General features: G+C 40.2%; 1 protein-coding gene across 6 annotated transcripts in view; it reads left to right on the plus strand.

The window, feature by feature from the left end:
* tox2 (TOX high mobility group box family member 2) overlaps positions 1–20,330 on the plus strand; it is a 92,472-nt gene that overhangs the window by 11,767 nt on the left and 60,375 nt on the right. For all 6 annotated transcript variants that reach the window (XM_032513682.1, XM_032513679.1, XM_032513681.1 and 3 more), the window contains exon 2: positions 20,147–20,239. In XM_032513682.1, the coding sequence (XP_032369573.1) occupies positions 20,198–20,239 (42 nt within the window). In that variant the 5' untranslated portion in view covers positions 20,147–20,197. The remainder of the gene's footprint in view (positions 1–20,146; positions 20,240–20,330) is intronic.

The following is a 20,330-nucleotide window of genomic DNA, read 5'->3' on the forward strand; positions in this document are numbered from 1 at the left end:
CTGCAAATGTTTTCACATACACTTAAAGAAGAATCAGTCTACAGTTTATTATTAGTTTACACGAGACAGCTGCTCTTTGATTGATGTTAACTGTTCAAGGGCTGAAACAAAGGTTTGCATTTTAACAAAATGACTAATAGAAGAAAAGATGGTGTCAGGAAAACCGACTGTGTTATCACTTCCTTTTAGCTGCGTAAAGACCAACAGTAATTGACATTTGAGGTTGTTTTGGTATGCACAAAGAACACAGTAATCTTCCTCTTCTTTGAATGACCTGAGGGCAGTATGAACCACAAAAAAGAAAACAAATATATTCTCAGATTTTTTAGAGATTGCATTGTACTGTTCGCATTTACGAGAAATTTCAGGGTTTCATTTCAAGCATTTTCAAAGTAGAATAATAACAGCAATTTCTTAACAGTCACACAATAGTGTGAAAACGCCCTAAGAGAGATGGAGAGAATCGCAGAAGAAGGAACCAGCAGATCAATTCCGAACCAAGAACGTGAGCTGTTAGGTTGTTGTGTGTTTGTTGTGTTATTTGTGGTGTAAAAATATCTGCCTCTAAACCACTGTTGCCACTGGTGCAAATGGATCGAGCTGCCGAGTCGAGTCGTTCTTACAAAATCAGCCTGGCATGGCGTTATAATAGCTTTTCCCTGTACCTGTCCTGTGAAATCAACTTAGCCTCTTCGGGTGCTATTTTAGTGTTAGTCACACAGTCGATAGAGGAAACTACAAGTCCTGTGTGTCGCCTCTTGTCCCCAGAGAGCACAAGGAAAAATACTTGTAGTTTCTTTCATTACACCCTGACACTTTTGGGTTGTGTACTTTGCAACCAGATCCGTGGAGCGAGGGAGAGAGGTGTTGAGATGATGAGCTAATTAGCAGGGTCTACCACTATCCTGCTAATGGCTGTTTGCGGCTTTGCGGGCGCTGCAGCGTTCGCGCGTGCGCACTTACGCTGCACGGTTGATTTTTTAGACAGAAGCTTAAACGTGTGCATGACAAAGCCTGCTAAGTCAATCAAAAAGCTGTGTATCACTGGAAACAAGGCTTCTCCGTCTCCTCAATGGAACTGCGAAGATAGAGCGAACAGGCACAGACGCCTGCCAATGCACCTTCAGGGCATTGATTGAGTGCCATAATGCTTTCATGTGCCTCTCCTGCCTATGTCGAATGTGAATATCTCAATAAAGGCGTAGGATTTTCTTCCTAGTGTGTGCCTTCTTAGATACTCAATGTGAAAAGATGCCAGTAAACGTGTGTGTGTGTGTGAATCAAGACTTAGGAATACACTGTTAAACTGTACAATGTTGTAGGTTTCTACTATTACAGCTTGTGTAAAGAACTAGAAAACAAACATCCGACAGAGAGGAAGAGGAGATAGAGAGATAGAGCTGTATCTGGCTGACAGAGAAAGAGGCCTGACAATTCTGCAAACTTAAAGAAAAAAAAGAAACTAATAGATTAGATGATGTGTGCCACACATTAGCATTGACACATGCACACAAACCAAGACAGAGTTCTCTTTTCCAGCCGTGCATGTGCTCACAGGACACCCGCTCTCACTTTCATTTGTGCTCATGCACCTGCTCACACTCGCTGTTATTTTCATTACAGCAGAGTGAACGTCATCCAACATCAAACATTGGTCTTCCTACCACAGCCCAATCACACGGTAGTGTTTGACAAGTTCCCACGACTAAATGACAATGGTTTTTTGTCATTGCAGTCCAAAAACATCATGTGTATCCTCATGTATGTGCACTTAATGAGGGAGAAGTCATGGTTACGTTTAGGCCACGCTGAAGGAAGCTAAAAGGATTTTTTGATTAATAATCTTTTGACCAACAAAAAAACAAATTGCCAGTAATTATGATCACTGATCATTAGTTAAAGCCATATACTAAGCAAAAATGTCAAATATCCACCGGCTCAGCATCTCAAATGTGATTGTGGGTTTTGGAATGTTGGTGAAAGTTTGTTAATCAATAGAAATATGAATTTACAGATTACAGTAATTGATAAAAAAAGCCCTTAAAGAAGCCAATTGCCTATCAGGCGGATACAAGATGCAAGCCATCCTTCTATCCCGTCCTTTCGTTTTTGTGTGAACCAAACACTGCGTTTAGTTTGGCGCTAAATGTAACCAGGGGCTGTTTTAGTTTGAACAAGTGCTCAGTCTAGTTTCTGGAGAGGGCAGCGTGTCTGTCAAAGTATTGTGATTTTGACCAAAACGTGGCTCTTGGAGAATGAAGTAGTGTTGGAAAAAATATACGAAAATGTAGATATGGAGAGGCAATCCATGAACCAGTGCTTGGCCATTCAGCAACACTTCCAGCTTTTATCACATTCCAATAACATTTCGGCTTTTCTCTTCACTTTAAAGAGGCCGCGCTCCTTCTGCCGTGGACTTGGTACATCAGCTTCAAATTTGTAATAACTCCTGCAGCTTGGTTGTGCACTGTATGCATCTTTGACATCCCTTTACAATAGAATTAGATTTTCTGTAGTCATTCAGACTTGTATTTGGCAACTACTTTTGCTAAGCCGCACAAACAAACCCAAGCAACAAAGCAGCATGAGGGGTAAGCAGGTTTCGCGTATGACACCGAAGTGATGGATGAGCTAATTGGGGATTAGCAGTTAATAACTGAAGGGGGTGAGACAATTGCTGAGCCCCTCTCTGTGCCAAAGTCTGCGGTGATATTTCTTTCTTCCTGGTTCTGTTCGCCCTTGTTCCTCACCTATCTCCCTGGATTCTCATCCTTTCTCTCTCACTCTGTTGGATTTCTGTTTTTCCCCTTCTCTAACCCTCTTTTTCTTCTCTCTCTTTCTCTCTCGGGCTGATTCTCATCAGCCTGTATTAGTTGCAAATGCAGAACTAAGTGGCTGTGACAACATTCTCAGATGCTCCAGCTGCCACAGATTTATTGAGTTATTAAAGTAATGTACTGTGATTAAAAATGCTAATTTTCCCTAAATCGTACGCCGGCTTACATGGTTTCTTTTTTTTTCTTTTCTTTTACATCGTTTTTTTTTTCAGAAGCTGATTTAATTACATGGAAAGTGAAACAAGGGCCGATGATTCAATCTCTGCAGCTAATTGCCTCTCCACACAAAAAAACGAATAGCCTCATGATACAGAATTATTGTTTGGGCTACAGAATGTGAAATGACAGCGGGCTTCTTTTAGATGGAATAATCAGAGTGTTTGCTGTTACAAAGCTGAAGAGTGCACAAATTCTTACATTTGAACCGTACATGTATTAGGTTAGCTTGCATTTTTGTCTATATGCTGTCTCAGCAATTTTACCTCGGGCCATATTTTCAAAGTGTGGCTTTGAAATCAGTGTAAAAATACAGATCCTTTAAAATCCCTATCTTGTTAAAGTAATCCACTCAATACATGTAGGTTAGTTCTGGATTTACATTTAAAGTATGTATTTTAAATAAAGAGAGAAAAAACTTTCCGTTCCCAATATTATTATGAATTGTGTCCTCGTCTATTCTGAATAATTTCCTTTCCCCTGGGGGATTTTTCAGTGTGCTTGCCTTGGCTCATTTTGGCCTCTCATTATGCATTCATGTATTCGTTTATATAATACGCAACACTGCAGCTTTATTGGACAAATCTTAGTCGTTTTGGACAGCATTGTGTATGATACATGAATGTTAACATTTCGTTTCTTTGAATTCCCTGTTTTTTCTCTCTCGTTCAAGCAGTCAGTTTCTCCAGCTACCGTTATTTTTCCGGAACATGCGGCCCCTTTTGAACATCAGTGGTTTGAACCAGTTACTAAAAAAGTAATTCTCATTTGAATAATGAGATAGAACTTTTTCTCTTGATCACTTGATCTTTGCGGGGCACTTCTGCTGAGCGGCAGATAGCACTGTGCTGCAACTTCATTCCAGCCCTCTAAAATATCTGCAAGATTACCAGAGCAGCTTCAGATATTGTTTGGATCCCTTCCAGATTTCTCAGTGTACTGTAACAGAGCCTCGCCAGTATCAGCACCATTTTACAGCCCTACCTCCTGAATAGCTCCTATAGGTGAGCGTGTGAAATATCCGGGACCATGTCAGATGTCTTTTCCTCTCTGGTAAGGGTTGACTTATATAAGGAGTACGGCGGAGAGTGAGCGTCTCCGGCCTCCCAGATGTCCCAGACATAACAGAGGCCTGTCAGCTCTGTGGCTGGGCTCTAAATGGGTCACTCTCCTTGATATCACACAGCTCCTTCACAATGACCCCACTGTTATCCTGATATTACAGAACACCAGGTGGCCCACTACGAAATGTCATGGCCAGACAAATGTGGACTGCGCGTGTTGGTGAGTCGTCGGAAAAACAAATGACCATGCACACATGTGACTGCAGTTTGTGTAAGATATAGACATAGGTTTGTTACACACCACAGGTCAAACCACAAGAGCTTATAGAAAAAGCTCACTGTTCTGAAAAACAATTTTCTTATATATTTTTTTTTACACTGTATGATTTCTGGCATCTCATGACGAAAACCTTTGATATGGGGAAAATGCATATTTCATTGATCTGCCATTCACCTCTTTCAGAGCAGTTTATGCATGGCTGTGTGTAACACAACATGCTAGGGAGCTCTGCAGAGAGGAGCAAGAGGGTAGGAACAATAAAAGAAGTGAGAGGGAGGGGGAGAGGCGTTGGGTGGATGGCAGTTCAGTGATTTGTGATTTATGGTTTGATTACAGTCTTTCCATCCTGCTGAAGACCGGCTGTATTCGCCTGTATCACGTGCATTTTTTCTTACATGGCCTATTGGTGCAGCAAGCTCCAGCTCGTTCTGCTCCTCGTCAGAATGAAACACGCATCTGCACATACACACGCCTGTAGAATGGTATTCAGGCACACACACACACACACACACACACACACACACACACACACACACACACACACACACACACACACACACACTGATTGAGAGATAAAATGGAGAATGGCTCTTTTAGTCAGCTGAGCAGTCTCCCCTCCAGCAGCCTGGCAACCATTCAATACCATTTACCTCCTACTGGGAAATAATATTGATATCCATAAATGTACCCAGTAAAGGGACAAAAAAAAGTGATACAATAGACAGTGTGGTTCAAGCACAGGTGTCTTCCGTCTTGGGTTCACAATATCCCACTAAGAATGAATTTTAGCACGTTTACAATATTACTGCAAATATGAATGAGAAGAAAAACTATCTTTATTTGGAATGTCAATGCCACCGTTGTGCAAAAAAAGTAACCATGAAAATGGACAATGGGGCTTTTTTTCTTTTTTTTTGCTGTAGCTGGTTGAATATACTGAGAGCTGCATTCCAATAATATACTAGGAGCAATCAGACCTTGGTGAGAAAGAAACACAGTAGCAAAGTATGCTCCCTTTACTGTATGTGCCATTAGTGTTTTTAAGCAGCATCATCCCACCTTCGTTTAAACCATGTTGGTGTATGATAGGATGAAAGCTGCAGTGACGGATCCAGTCACTGAAATCATGTCTCCCCAGGCTTTCATTAAACTGCCATTCATTCTCCTCCTCAGGCCTCCTTAGGCCTCTCTACTTAGAATTCTCTAACTGCACATTCTGTACCACGGACTCTCGAGCCTTGTGAGTGAAGTAGTTCAACTTCAACTTCAAGTCACTGGTTACAAAATGCAAAATGCTTCAGTAAGGTTGAGAACCAGAAATTCTACATCTTGATTTGCGACTTTGAAGGGATCGTTCCAGCTGTCAAAATCCAACATTGGCAACGAAAGGTTGGGATTATTTTAAGAGTTGGTTCTTATAATAATAAAAAGACCAAGCCTTATTATGTTTAAACCAGTAGTCTGTTTGGTGCGTATATGAGCAAAAAGAAGACGTTTTTTTATGTTTTTTTAACGATAACACCTTCTACATTGGTGTTCTCTAGAGGGTGTAAATGTTTGGGCCTGATGTTGTTGGCACTGTTTTTTTTCTTGGTGCAAAATATCAGCCCGTTCTCACCCCGAAAACAACCATATGGGTTGATTAGTAAACTCATAAAGACCGACAATTACATTTCTTGTTCAGTGGTGACCTCTCGGTGTTGTTGTAATTGTGAGAGCATGAGAGCAAACAAAGAAGGGTACGTGACAAAGTAAAAGAAAATGACAAATTTTGCCTAAGGAGGAAAGATTTCCCATGTCTTGATTGCTAACAAGAGAGTTAACAAACAAAAACGAGACTTCCCTTTGCTGTGACAGTATGGCCATTGTCATTAACACAACTGGACCCATGAAAGACAGTTAACACTATGTTGACCCCACTTGCTTGTGTAATGCATGATGAAGCCAAATCAGAGTGTACAGAAGCTCCTGATGATTCTCAAGTTAACACGTTCCTAGTTGGGAATCAGTGCTAGCTACTGTAGCCTAGGTAGGAAATGCCCACTCAGGCACTCAAGGTCAGACACTGTTTCCACTGATATGTTCAATAATGGCCTCATTCTCTGGGGTAAAATGTCAAAATACGTACTATACCTGCAGCATCATAAAGGTTTATTTTTCCTCACACAAAAAGTGAGGACTTTTAGGTCCATCTTTTTCAGTTGTGACAGATTCTTTTTTTAAGGAGCAGATCAGTTTGAACACATTTCCCCAAGATTTTGTGTCTCTGTTTGGTTCAAATGTAGGTACTCTGCTACAAAAAGACTATTATCACCACAGCTTAGAACAAATAAAGTCCCCTCGCAATGTTGACTTGTCAGAAAATGCTTGCTCTAATATAAACAGAAAAATGGGAAGAAAGTGCAAATGAACAGCAGATAATGCACCACTTTTTGAGGTATTGTCTTTAAATCCAATTTTGACATGTTTTGAACTTGTTGAAAATAAACATACAAATTCCCAAAAATTAAGAGCCCTATTCATTCTTTTAATTTGGAGCCTGAAACACTAAAGCGCTTATGGTTATGTAGATGAGCCATTATACACTACAGTCAGGTAACCTGACGGCAAAGCGCAGAGTGGACCTGATTGTTTCTGGCTGCTCTCAGGAAGATCTCAAAATTAACACCTGGCGAACACTGATGGTAAAAACCTGCGAACACCAAAAAAGCCCAACCAAAATGACGGATGTGTACGCAGCGGCTCCGGCATCGGCCCGGAACATTTGCATATGAGCGGGCCCGATTGAAAGGTTATGACCCATAAAGAGGGGGAACGATTTGAGCAACCGTGCAGCGGGGAGAAATGTCAGAGTGAGAATGGCAGGAAATATGTTAGTGACAAGGAAAAAGCTGCCCCTGGTATTCTAGAGCCGATGAGTAAAAATAGGGCATTGGGCAAGAAGGCAGGAAACCAGCAGAGCGAGGCCTCTAGTAGGAATTTCTTCTGGGGAGGAGAGATAAGGGACTTAACTCCCTCCTGTCTGGGCCCGCCGACTTTAACATGCGACATGTGATCACTGATCACTTATGTAGAGATGGACATAGAAAGAGGAGATTGAAGAATTGAATAAATAATTTGAGCACTGAGTGAAGTGTTTGTGTGTGTGTGTGTGTGTGTGTTTGTGTGTGTATGTGTAGATGTTAAAAGAATACCATAGATTCAGCAACTGATTCAGCATAGGCAAGGAAGAATAAAAACGCAATTACATCTAGAAGTATAGGGTGCAGTTCTTCTATGAAGTGCTTCTATTTGACGCTCTTATTTGATGTTATCTGAGTAGCAAAAACTGACTATGCACACACAGCGGATGGAATTGCTGGAAAGTCAAGCAAAGCTACAATGAAAATATTATGAACAAAGCCTAAATGTGCCAGTGGTGGTTTACTAGACTGCTTTGTGTCTTAGTGTGTGCACTTCTGTGAGCTTTCCGATGATCTGTCACTTATTGAGCATCTACAGGACTTTTTAATTAGGTCAAACCATGTGATGGAAACCAAAGATTACACACACACACACAAACACATGTTGAGGTAATGGCTAAGGAGTGGAAAGTACCGTGTGTGAGAGTGTGAGGTTCCTCAGGTTAAAGAGTGGAAGTTAGACAATAAACAGTGGCCTTATCAGACTCTGGGCAGAGCTTCCATCCTGATAGCCCAACACATCACTATGACTATTACTGTAGAAACAAATATGACCTCTACACCAATTGCCTCAGCCCACTCTGTCCCATGAATAACTAATTTTGATAAAAAGGCCCCTTAGTGGCAAGTTTGTCTCCATGTTAAGATTTTGCACACTCATCATGCTGCATTATTTGATTTCCTTGCAGTTACGTGACCTCACCGAGACAGGATTTATCAGGATTTTTTACAAATCAAATTTTCAGGCCTAGTGGAACACAAGATCGATACCCCAGAAGAGGCGAGACAAGGAGATGATTATCATATCGTTGATTACAGTAATTTGTACATGATGTGACAGTTTTGGAGCTGATAGGGCATTCACTGACAACTACACAGTTGACAGCCTGACCATTTTTTGTAAACTGTGGGTGGTTCAGAAGTTCCCGATGTTGATCTCGTGCAGATAACAAAGTCAGAACTTGCCAAACATCTACTCGAGAGACTAAAAATAGTGCGCAACAGCTTAACATTTAAACCAACAATAGAGGTCACTGACTTGTATTAATTGTTTTGAAGTATTTTTATTCCTGTCCTAAGAGAACAAAAACATACCCCTGGATCCTAATGATCAACGTTTCCTTATTTACTTTCTAAAAAGGATTGTTTGCTATCAGTAGGAAACTTAAAACGCACATAAATCGTATGAGCTGTTCATTCTAAATGGTAAATGTGTCTTGACTGACTAGAGCTGACAGACCTTTGGTTGCTCATTGAGTTGATTCCATATCTAAATATAATATAAGATACTGTGAAATAAAAGAGTAATCACTGGACACTGACACTCTCATTCCTGTATCAGTTGTGCTACTTCTTTTTTATTGTGATGAATAGTCTGCAACAAAAAAAAAAAATTGTTGAATGACCCTAGGGAGAAGGCAGCTGGAGATTGGGAAAAATACAAAAGTGGGAGGGTAAAGATCAGCGCATAAGGATTTGGGGAAAACAGGATTTCTCCAGCGCTCTGATGGAACAGTGGCTCTGTATGAAACATGCTCTATGATAATTGGAGTTGAAAGACAGAAGTGCTTCCATTGACAAGGGGAAAATTGTTACATAAGCGTCCTTTTGTGTCCTTGTTGTGTCCAGTTGCTGTCATATTGAGGACACAGCCTTCCCCCCGGCTATATTGCTGTATGAGACAATAACCTAAATACCTGTCGGATTTCTCTCTTTCTTTATTTCTCTCTCTCTCGCTCTCTCTATCTTTGTGATCCCATTTCATCCTCACACTCGACACTTCTTTTTTGCTCTCTCTCCTTCTCTTCTCCATGCACCCCCTCCCCGTTACCCACACTGCCTCATGGTCACTCTCTTAAGTGATTGCTACATTTCATCTCATGGTAAATCGGCCGTCGGCCCGGTGAGCTATCATTATGCAAATGATGGGCAATTCAATTTCAGTTGGTCGGAGGGGGAATTTCTAATTAGGGTGAGGCACAGCACTCAAGATGGAGAGAAAGATGTAAAGGCAGAGAGAGAGAGGAAGGCAGAGGTGCTGGAAATGGATAGCAGAGGAAAAGAGAGGGAGAAGAGAGAGGCTGGAGAGAGAGAAAGAGAGAGAGAGAGGGGACTGGAAGAGGAGAAGTATTCATCCACGAAATCAACACCTGCATCACAATTATACTCTTCAGTTGGTTGCGAGTCTCCTGCCTACTGCTCTTCCTATTGTTCTTCTTTATTTCTTCCGTATCTAGTTCATTTTAACGAAGAAGAGGCTTCTGAGCTTTCCTACAAAAAGATCAATAGAACTGAATTTTCATGCTCAAGATTTAGGATGTTTCCACTGTAGAAACCTCTGTAAAGCACACAAAAACTGTGTTATTACAATCATACTAAACTTTTCATGATACTGTGGTGAGCAAAGTTCTCAAATCAGCAGAACGAGAGTTTCGCATGGGGAAAAAGGAAGGTTACTTAGTGTAAACTCTAAATATATACCTTTGACTCATCTGCTACTTATGTACTTATTACACTTGTCTCATATCTTGTGGCAGGTCATACACACAGATTATGACAAGGGGATTTCATACTTTGAATCTAACGCTGAATCATTTTGCATTGTTTGATATATTATAGAAATTTCCTCTTGGTGGTCAGAGCTGTTTTTCCCCCTCTTCCTTTTGGTGTTATTAGTCAAAGTTAAGTTTCAAGTAAAGTAAGCGCACAAGGGCTAATATCAGTCAAGTCACTAGCAAGTTGTCAGTTGGCCATTACAACTACACAACTATACTATACTATACTATACCATACAACTAAACATTTAAAGCAGGGATCAAATATTTATTATTATCAAATTATTATTATCAATTAAGGCCTTGTTTATTTTCTTGATTAATGGATTTGTTGTTTTGTCTATAAAATGTCAGAAAATAGTAAAAAATGGCCACCGCAATTTCCCATCTAACCCAAATAAGTTGAATTGACATTGACAGAGAAACAGAGAAAAGCAGTACATTTGACCATGAAGGGATGTCAAAAACATAAGCAATGTGCTGTTGCATGCTATGTGCTACACAACTACACATTTGCAATCTATTTGCATTAAAACGCATCATTAACCCCTGCAGAATGAGAATAAATAAATGAACTACACTATGTAGACTACATTTATGTGTTAATGTAGGCTCAGTGCACTGGTTGGGCATCATATGCAGTAGATTTATATACGTCTTTCTTTATGCAAAAGGCTTTGCCAATTAATTCTGTAATTACCACTGATTTGCATTTGTATACATTAATGTGTTTGACAAAAACCTATTCAATTATAGAAATCAATATAGAATTTCCAGTTAGATCTGTCTGTAATGACATATTAAACACACAATTCAGTCTGGATTGCCCACAATCCATCTCCTCACAGCACATTGGTAGCGTAGGAGATAAAAGTAGCTTTAAGATCCAGAGACTTAACATGATGAATACAATTAATATATCTGCGGTAACTGCAGGTTTGTTTAGTGCATTTTCATAAATGATTTTGTTTTCATGTGAGCTGCTGTCAAACTGGCTCAGTACTGTGCAACACATTTATTTTAATTGAGCATCTTTATTGTTTCTCATCACTGGCATTGGGCCTGTCTGTTTTTTATTTTTTTATTTCTTCCAGCCACCCAGAAGGGACAACATGCTTCTTGTCGGAAGAAGAAAAAAACACTTGGTCAATCGGTTTCATCTTGATTAAGTGAATGTGCTCAATTTAGCTGCATATGAGTCTTTTTTTTTGTGTCACTGTGTGTGTTAGAGTCATTTAGGATTTGAGTTATGTATCATGTCTTTATCACATACTGTCGACTCTGTCTTTGTGTCCATTGTGTGTGTATGTGGGGGAGTCTGCACACGTCCGCGTGGGAGGTTTTGCACATCCACACATATCTGAAGACGTGTAGGTGTATGGATGTGTTGGGTATCACCCATACATTTGCACAGACACGCACACACACACACACACACACACACACACACACACACACACACACACACACACACACACACACACACACACACACACACACACACACACACACACACACACACACACACACACACTTACTCACAGAACAGAGGATTCAGCTGACATCAGCAGCTCACCCTAGGCTGTCAAATATTCTGTCAGCACAGCCCAAGAATCACAATTGGACTCTTTGGGAGGCATTAATTCAAAGCACCGTAACAATGCTCTCTGAAACCAAATCAACTGCCTGTAGTCAGCATATCAACTCTCAACTAACTCTGTCCCTCCGTCTCTCTCTCTCTCTCTCTCTCTCTCTCTCTCTCTCTCTTCTTGCCTACTCTACAACTCTCTCTCTCTGTCTTTGCTGCCTTGTCTTCTCCCATCCTCACTGCCACTCTCATTCCCACACTCTCTGTCTTCCTGCGATGTGTGATTGAACTTCTAAACATGTTGCTAAAGCTGCCTTACTGTACAAGGTTACCTAACACAGGCAGCGACTTGCTCTGCAGCTCACATCTCGGAAAAGCAACACTTTTGGTTCAAATAAATGCATCTAAACTTTAAAAAATATTATTATTTGAATGTTACTTAAATGTTCTGAGGTAAATTGACATTTTTCAATACTGATTCAGATTCTAATGCTTTGCTTTTGCAGTTATACCATTAACAAATACTTTATTTCATTACTATTATGGATATTGTATGGAGTACCTTTAACTGAACAAGGCTATGTTCAGTTCATGCTCTTTATAAGAATACAGATTAATGCAATAATGCATGAGAGATTACACTGTCTCGTTTCAATCCAAAATTAAGTAGTTTTGAACCTTTCGGCACCTTTTAGGACTGTAAATAACAATTGTTGATCTGTTACGTAATTATTTTTCAGATGAATCAATTAGTCTTTAAAATGTCAGAAAGTATTAATAAACAATGATCATGATTTCCTAGAGCCCAAGTTGTTGTCTTCAGATGATCAGATTGTTTGTCTAACCAACAGTCCGTAATCCAAAAATATTCAATTCACAACCATATCAAATCAAGAAAAGCAGAAAATTGTCAAATATTTCACGCTGGGATAAGAGATTTTTTACTCGATCGTCAAAATTGTGGTCAATAAATGTCTGCTAATGTTGCTAATCAACTTTCCTTTTCCGCACTGATCCTTTTCCTGTCTTACTATCAGCAATACCGTGTTGCTAAAAATCCTTATAATGCGGTACAGATGGTATATTTGCTAAGTTCTGTTAAAGGAAACGCAAGAACATTTATATCACAGTCACAGAATTTCTCATGAAATTAGATGACAAATGCAAACTGACATGCAGGAGTCTCTGCTCTCCTCAGCAATCCCAATTTGTTAAGGACTTATTCTCCACTGCTTCTGCCTGTATTAAAATAATCTAGCCTTTGCGTGTACCTCTTCTTGGTAACAAAAAAAAGAAAAGAAAAGAGCAAATCCCCTGTTTTTGTATTAGCTAAATCTTCTCCCAACCATCTGTTTTCTGTCTGTAATACATTAGTTGTGGGCAGCTCACAGCCCCGGGCTCTGGCTCTGCTTGTCTGCTGTTGGTTGTAAGTCGTATTGTTGGAACCTGTCTTGTTTTGCCTTCAGGAAACTACATTAAAAGATGAAGGGTTCTGAAAAAAAAATAAAAAATATGAAAATGAAAAGTTTCTTTTCTCCCTTCTGTGTCAGAGAGAGCAAGGGCACCGACTTCAGTTTATTAATGGGCTCCATCTCTCCTGCTTTTGTGTCAAATGCAAAGGGCAGAAAGTGACAGAAAAGAGAGGAAACCCATTTCAGCAGGCTAGTTATTCCTACACATGTTATCCTTGGTAAGAGGTGTAGTGCTTTAGAGGTCTAAAGCACCGCCTTTGATGTAAACAAGAGACATACTTCATCAACGAATTGCTTATCTGTGGCATTCAATCTTTAGTGGCGATGATCCTTGATTACTTTTTCTTTTGAACTACACTAATTTAGTCTTTCATTTTGCACTATGACAAATCCTGCGACAAATTGTACTTGACCAGGATTGACTGAAGCAAAAATCTTTAATTACATCTATGACTTCTATTTCATTTCCTTGTGTGGAGTCTTCAAAAATACAGCGTTAAATCTACTCAATAATCCACTAAGTCGACTGTACTTAGTATCTGAGTTTTGGCCCAATTTTAGATGGTGCTGTTGAATTTCTTATCTTACCCGGCCTGAAAACATGCAGCCAAGCTGTACTTTGTTGTTCCAGTAGATACAGAATCTACTTTTTGTGACAGCCCTCTGTAGCTGCAGGTATAGACACACAAAGTCAAGTTGGAAAGAGAGAGAAAGAGTTAGGGGAAGAGAAGGGAGAACAGCGCAGTGTCAGAAGTTTGAGAAATGAGCACAAAGACGGAAACCTAAACTGTGTTGCAGATGTGTCGCCTCCACTGCCACCATTAATTGTGTTTTCTTAAAAATAGCAAAACATTTTCAGTTGTTTATCGCACAAGTGCAGTGCCCCGTTCAAAACATGCACTTTTCTAAGTGGCTGATTGCTTGGCCTCCGGTATTGCTGCTTGCAGCTTTTTTGAAAACCGCTCATTCAAACAACTTCACACCCGACACTGCGCTTCCTTGTGTCCTGAGCATTACACCTGCCATGAAATAGTTGCATCTCCTAGCAATGCTAGTATATGAGTGCTGTCTGCCAAGAAATTTGGGACCAGGCTAATACTAGGTACAAAAATGTTCATTACAAAAGGCACATTGCCGATACTTGTTAGATTTTGTTTTAATGTAACATCTCTGGTCTCTCTGTCTTCATCCGTTCTTAAATGCACTGTAGCAAGTGACAGAGTGAGCTTTACCCAGCATGCTACACACTAGTAACACAAATTTCCCATAGATCTCAAGAGCTTGCACTTGACACTGCACTCCGTTGAGTCTTCAGCAGTAAATGCGTGAAGGGTCAAGTCGATCAGATGAACGGTTGTCGAGAAAATCGACATACGGACAGACAGAGACTCCTTTCATTTTAGTTAGATGTAAATGTTCGGTGACAGTCAAGTTTCAACAAATTCCCCACCTCTGGTTAAGGGCAAAAAAACAGTGAGGAATGAGTTGCCACAACCAAAGGAAAATGGGACCTCACCCTCACTTTCTACTGTACAGTTTGAGTGTCAAACAACAAACAGTATTTGCATTTTAACACATCGTGCTAGTCTCTTGAAATGCCAGAAGACTGAGAATAAACAGACTTGCATGATAATTGCGGTCTGCGTTGACTTGTGGAACAACAAAAAAACATTAAAGAAATATAAACAGAAGACTGACGCACAGTCAGGGGTGGCAAAGGCAAAGTTCTGTAACAAGGTTATAATAATCAGTTATTCCCACCTTAGAAGCATAAGCATGTACAGTACGTACAGACAAACTGACACGAGTTTACACCAGGAGTGGGAGAGTCTGTAATAGCTGCGGTGAGCTATAAATAGCCTCCGCTGGATTTTCCCAATGGTGTGATCAGTAGTTTGAGTGTCAGTAGTGGCCCGAGGCAGGTAGCCTCTGGGTTCATGTCCCGGTTATGGTTGAGCTGCTTAGGCCTTAGTTGACATCTCTCTTGCACGCATGTACACATGCGCGCCCGCACGCACCCAGGCACACACGCACGCACGCATGTACGCACGTACTCACACAACTCATCTGTCTGCCTTTCTCACTACAGGTGTTTTGGAAATAAATAATACATACAATACAAACACAGCCTTATGGAATGTGACATACCGACCCATAATCTATGTGCAAATATACACAAATATCGAAAAAATATATACATAGTATGTACAATATGCATCAAGATGTTTGTGCAAGTAGCTTCCTGCCTAAGTAATGGCCCAACAAAAGAGCATACACAAATTTGTGTTTGAACCTTGAGCTTTGTAGTACAATAATGCAAGTTACTTCTGTTTATATTTTATAGCTCAAGTCCGTCCTCTTTAAAATTAAACATCTGTCTTCAAGGTCTAAAAGCTAGAACTCACACATGGTCCTGCAATGTATATATGATATATGATATGATTGTAGTACATACTGTACACCCTTCCAAACTGAGCTGGAAATTCAGCTCATGTTTGGACATAAAGCTACACATATATAGCATGTTAAAGGATCAGATGTAAAGCATGGCAGAAATTATACCTGAATCATATCCCAGCAAATTAAACAATATCACATTCAGTACAAAATGTATAAAGGAAAATGATTCATCTCAATATGCAAACCAATGTTGCACAATGCAGTTGGTTTTGTCTCAGACCTTTAAAAAGACACTGAAAAAGTGATTCATACTCTGTTATTGACTGTTAGACCACCGCAGCTAGAAATGTGACTGGTATTATGTAAAACACTTATGCAACAGAATTGATAGGATAACATATGAATATCAAGAAGAACAGCAACGACAGGAGCATGATTGAAAAATGTAGAGACTGAATTTGGAGTGAGAGTTGATGTCAGTGTGCATACACTTTTGAGTGCATACTGTACATACAGTATGGAGCTCCATGTCTTCATACTATATTAATACATGTATGTACATGTATGAATGTGTGCGTGCATACATTACTGTATATTATAGATGAGTGATAGGGTTTCCTCTTAAGCCGGTCTAGGCCCTTGCATTCCTCTCATTGGTGAAGTCTGATGTGTGTCGGCCTTTTAGGTAATCTGGGAAGAATGTAGACACACATGTGTTCCATTAAGTCTTGATCTGCGTAAATAATATAACATGCAACAGCTAACGTTACAGGTAACTATAGCCCCACAGCTGTGCCTTTGGCTTTGCAGCGCCCCCCAACCCCGCCTATAAAAAGGCAACGCTGATATCTAATGAGTAGATGTATCGCAGCGTCTAATGTGCTCCTGATTTTATTTTTTACTATTTGTTAGATAATAGAGCCCAGCAAATTATTTTGGATGCTGAGAATAATACACATCTGATAACAACATAACAGCCAATATTTGTTTTTGCTTTTCTTTACTGCTTTTGCTTTTACAACATAAACATAATGATATGTCTGAGTTAAGATATTTTACAGTCAACATTTTTTTACAGCTTTATCAGCGAGACGGTAACATCTTTACAAAATATACAGTATATATATATATATATATATATATATATATATATATATATATATGTATATATAATCACTATGAATCAAATATGTGCAAAAAAGCCACCGATTAAGCATTTATTGCTGCAGTTTATTTTTCTTATCTGACAATTTGCATGTTCATACCATTATATGTGGGATAACTTAATCTTGTATCAGTTGGCCTGTATATTATATAATGTGGTGGCAGACAACTCATTGTTGTTAGCAGTATTCAACATCGCACTTTAGCTGATCGGGGCAAATATCTGTTTTCGACAAGATTTGTCAGAAATTGTCACGTGTAATGTGAATCTGTACACAAGCATAAAAGTCTGACAGGAGGCAAGAGCCGTGCGAAAAAAGCACCCCCTCTATTGTTAGTGGTTCCACATCCAGACGAGCGTCATTGGCTCTCTGTGTTTATTGTCTGCCCGCTTAGCTTGTACTGATTGGCTCCACTCTGCCAAGAGACAGGACAATGTTTTGCTGTCTGCCTGGGGAAGTCCCTTTTGTCCCCAGCCAGGCCAAGCTACAGTAACTGATACAAAGTTCAGAGGATGCCAGTCTCTTCCTGGTGTGGTGCAGCATCTTCCTGTGGCTGTACACCAAAGTCAGTTAGAAACTACAAGTGAGTTACACAGTTGTTTATGTATTTATTTTACCTTTACTTTTACTGTAGCGTCAACAAACAAGAGAACTCTGACTTCTACTCTATTTTGGTCAGAATGAGAGTGTGGGTGTGCGGGATAAAAAAGAAAAAAAGAAAAAAAAGAAAAGGGGTTGGATTCAACATGGTGTCGAGCAGAGATGGTAAACGGCTGGCAGCATCTGGTTTTGGTAGAAATATCACAGAAACCTAAAGCCAGCCAGAAAGTGAAAGAGGGTTGTCAAGGGTGAGAGCATCTGAAGTGAGGACTAGAAAACAAAAGAAAGGTGTCAGAGAACAAGGGTAGAGAACAATACTTCTTGCACTTGCAAACTGTTGTAAGCCAGCAAGGAAATGTGAGGAGTTTGGCTGTTGCTGTTCTGGGTGCCAGCACTCCTAATGAGTCTGTCAGGGCCAGTTAGCGCAGCCAGGCCTGCTTGTGTCCCCTCCAGGCCGCAGACAGCTGTTATTAGCCCTGTAATGGCATGCCACAGGGCCAGATTAGCCTGGCACACTGGAGAAATATCAAACATTCACTTACTGTGGCTCCTTTGCTGGCTAAAGCAGCTATTCTGCGAGGCATTCATTTAGCTGTGATGCTGGCAAGCTACCTAACAAGCCACGAAAAAGAAAAAGTCTCCATTGAGGGATGCAGTTAGTGTACAGTTGCTCTTCTGGAAAGGTAGAGAGGATAATCATTTTCTGACTGGAGGATGTACAAGGCACAACGTACCAAGTCATGTTGCTGATTATGACTTAGGATAGCACTGCAAATAATTGAAATAGTAAAATAAATATCTACATTGCGATGAAAAGTTAATGTGCATTTTGTGTATAGGAAAACAGTATATCCATATTTAAAAAACAAACAAACAAAAAAAACAATGAAAATCCAAATATTTGTGTTTTTGTGGGTTTTATCAAAGCATCGAGGAAAGTTGTAAATGAGAGTTCTCTTTAATAACGCTGGGTCATCATTATGCGAACCATATCGACGAGATGGCCACTGCTGTCTACTCATCTGTTTTCACCTTTCATAATGAGCACAGGAAATCAAACCCTTACACAGCAAGTACTCTCATTCTGCCTCAGGGGATAGCCTGCCACTGTGCACTGTCTGTTATAAGCTATTAGATCAGCATAGTGTATACTGTTCTGCATAGAACGCTGCTTATAGGGCATAAATCATGCTCTTTGAGCCTGGGATTTCTCGAATAAGTTTCATGCATCATATGTTACATAAGCTTTTGCATACGCTGCTTGTGGGTTTCACTGCGTGGTGGGAATCATTATGCTTTTAGGCTTATAAACATAAGCTGCAAAGGTGTGTTTATGGAGGTTCCACTATAAAAACTGAGGACTGCTATGCTCATGTGAGCACGGACTGGATGTGTGTTTGCCTGCGTGTTTTGGTTGAGGGACGTTTTCACACTCAGTTGTTGAATATAGTGAAACACTGTATGTCTCACTGCATAGCAATCTAAAGCCCTACCGTTGGACGTAGCCTGGTTGTGTATGGGTGATTACGTGTGTCTGGGTCTTTTTGTGTTCTTTTTGTGTGTCTGTGTGTGTGTTTGTGTGTGTCTGTGAGAGAGAGGGTGTGTGGATGAGGTGACAGAATGAATGGATAAATAGTAAAGCAAGTAAAATCTTAAGTTTGAGACAGACTTAATGTCATATTTGTTATAGTTTGCTAGAATTCAAGACTGTATGTAATAAGTGTGGCAAAATCATCAAGCACTACACATAGCAGACAAGAGCCAGAGTCATTACCAAATATAAATTCATGTCTTATGCTCTTATTTATGAGAAACAGCGTAGCATTTTTAGCAGCAGGCAGCTTACAGGAGCAACAATAGACACTCCAACACGAGACAGAAAAGGATGTAGTTTACTTTATAAATTAACACTCATATGAAATATTTCATCGTTGTTGTACAAGTCGAGATGACAGAAACACCATGCAACTTGTTGACCAGATGTTCTAGAAGAGAGAATTTAAGAGTGACAAAATATCAAGGAATCACAGAGCTCCAGAGGGATGTGTATAGTTTAAGGTGTGGAGAGAGATAAAAAAAAAAAAAAAGGAGTTAGATAGAGAAAGTGAGCTTTGTGAATCCTGGGATGTAGCCCCGCTGGGCTTTGGTGTGAACCACACTGAGCTGAACTGTCTTCCCCTGGCAAGGAACACTTGTTGCGAATCATTAGCTTCCCAGCTACTGAGAGCTTTGCCATCACTTCCTTCAGGTTGTGTTATACAGCTGAAACCCACATAAGCACAGGGAGGAGCCGGCGGAGCCCACCACACTCTAATTATCATCTGTGTAACGTATAGAAAGATGGAGTCAGTAAGAACAGGACAAGAACCCTGGCTACCAAACACAACAGCTTAGTTCCATTAGTGCCGCTACTGAGCCAACCTTATCCAGTTATTATGTGTGGTACATCACCATGAGGTGATGTGATTTAACATGGCAGCCAATGTGCAGGGCTCTCCGACTTGGCGGAAATTTATGAAACAAAACGAGGGCAGCAAAAAAAGAACTACAGTATGTATGATCCCTGCACTATGGATACAAAAAAAAAAAAGACATAAAAAAAAGTAACTTTGAAACTGAATTAGTTTGAAACTATTTTAATTTAAGTCTGGATCTTTGATCTTGGATTGTGCTTTTATGCTATAGTGTTTGGAGTTTTTTCATTTATGCAAAGTTTTATGCTGAATTCTCATTAAAAGAATGTAAATGTACTTAAAAAATGTCTCTCTTTCTTTCTCCTCTTCCAGAGCAGATACGCTGCTGCAGATCGAGGTGTGAGACTCTACAGTTCCCTGCCCATGCGCCCAAACCCTGACGGCAAGAGACTGCCCTCTACTGGGGTAAGACCCTTCTCCCTCGGCCCTCTCTCCCCCCTCACCCCTGCTCCCTCACCCCTAGGTCTCATCCCTACCTACATGTACTGACATGCCA

Source organism: Etheostoma spectabile, chromosome 4, assembly GCF_008692095.1.
Source record: "Etheostoma spectabile isolate EspeVRDwgs_2016 chromosome 4, UIUC_Espe_1.0, whole genome shotgun sequence".
Classification (NCBI taxonomy): domain Eukaryota; kingdom Metazoa; phylum Chordata; class Actinopteri; order Perciformes; family Percidae; genus Etheostoma; species Etheostoma spectabile.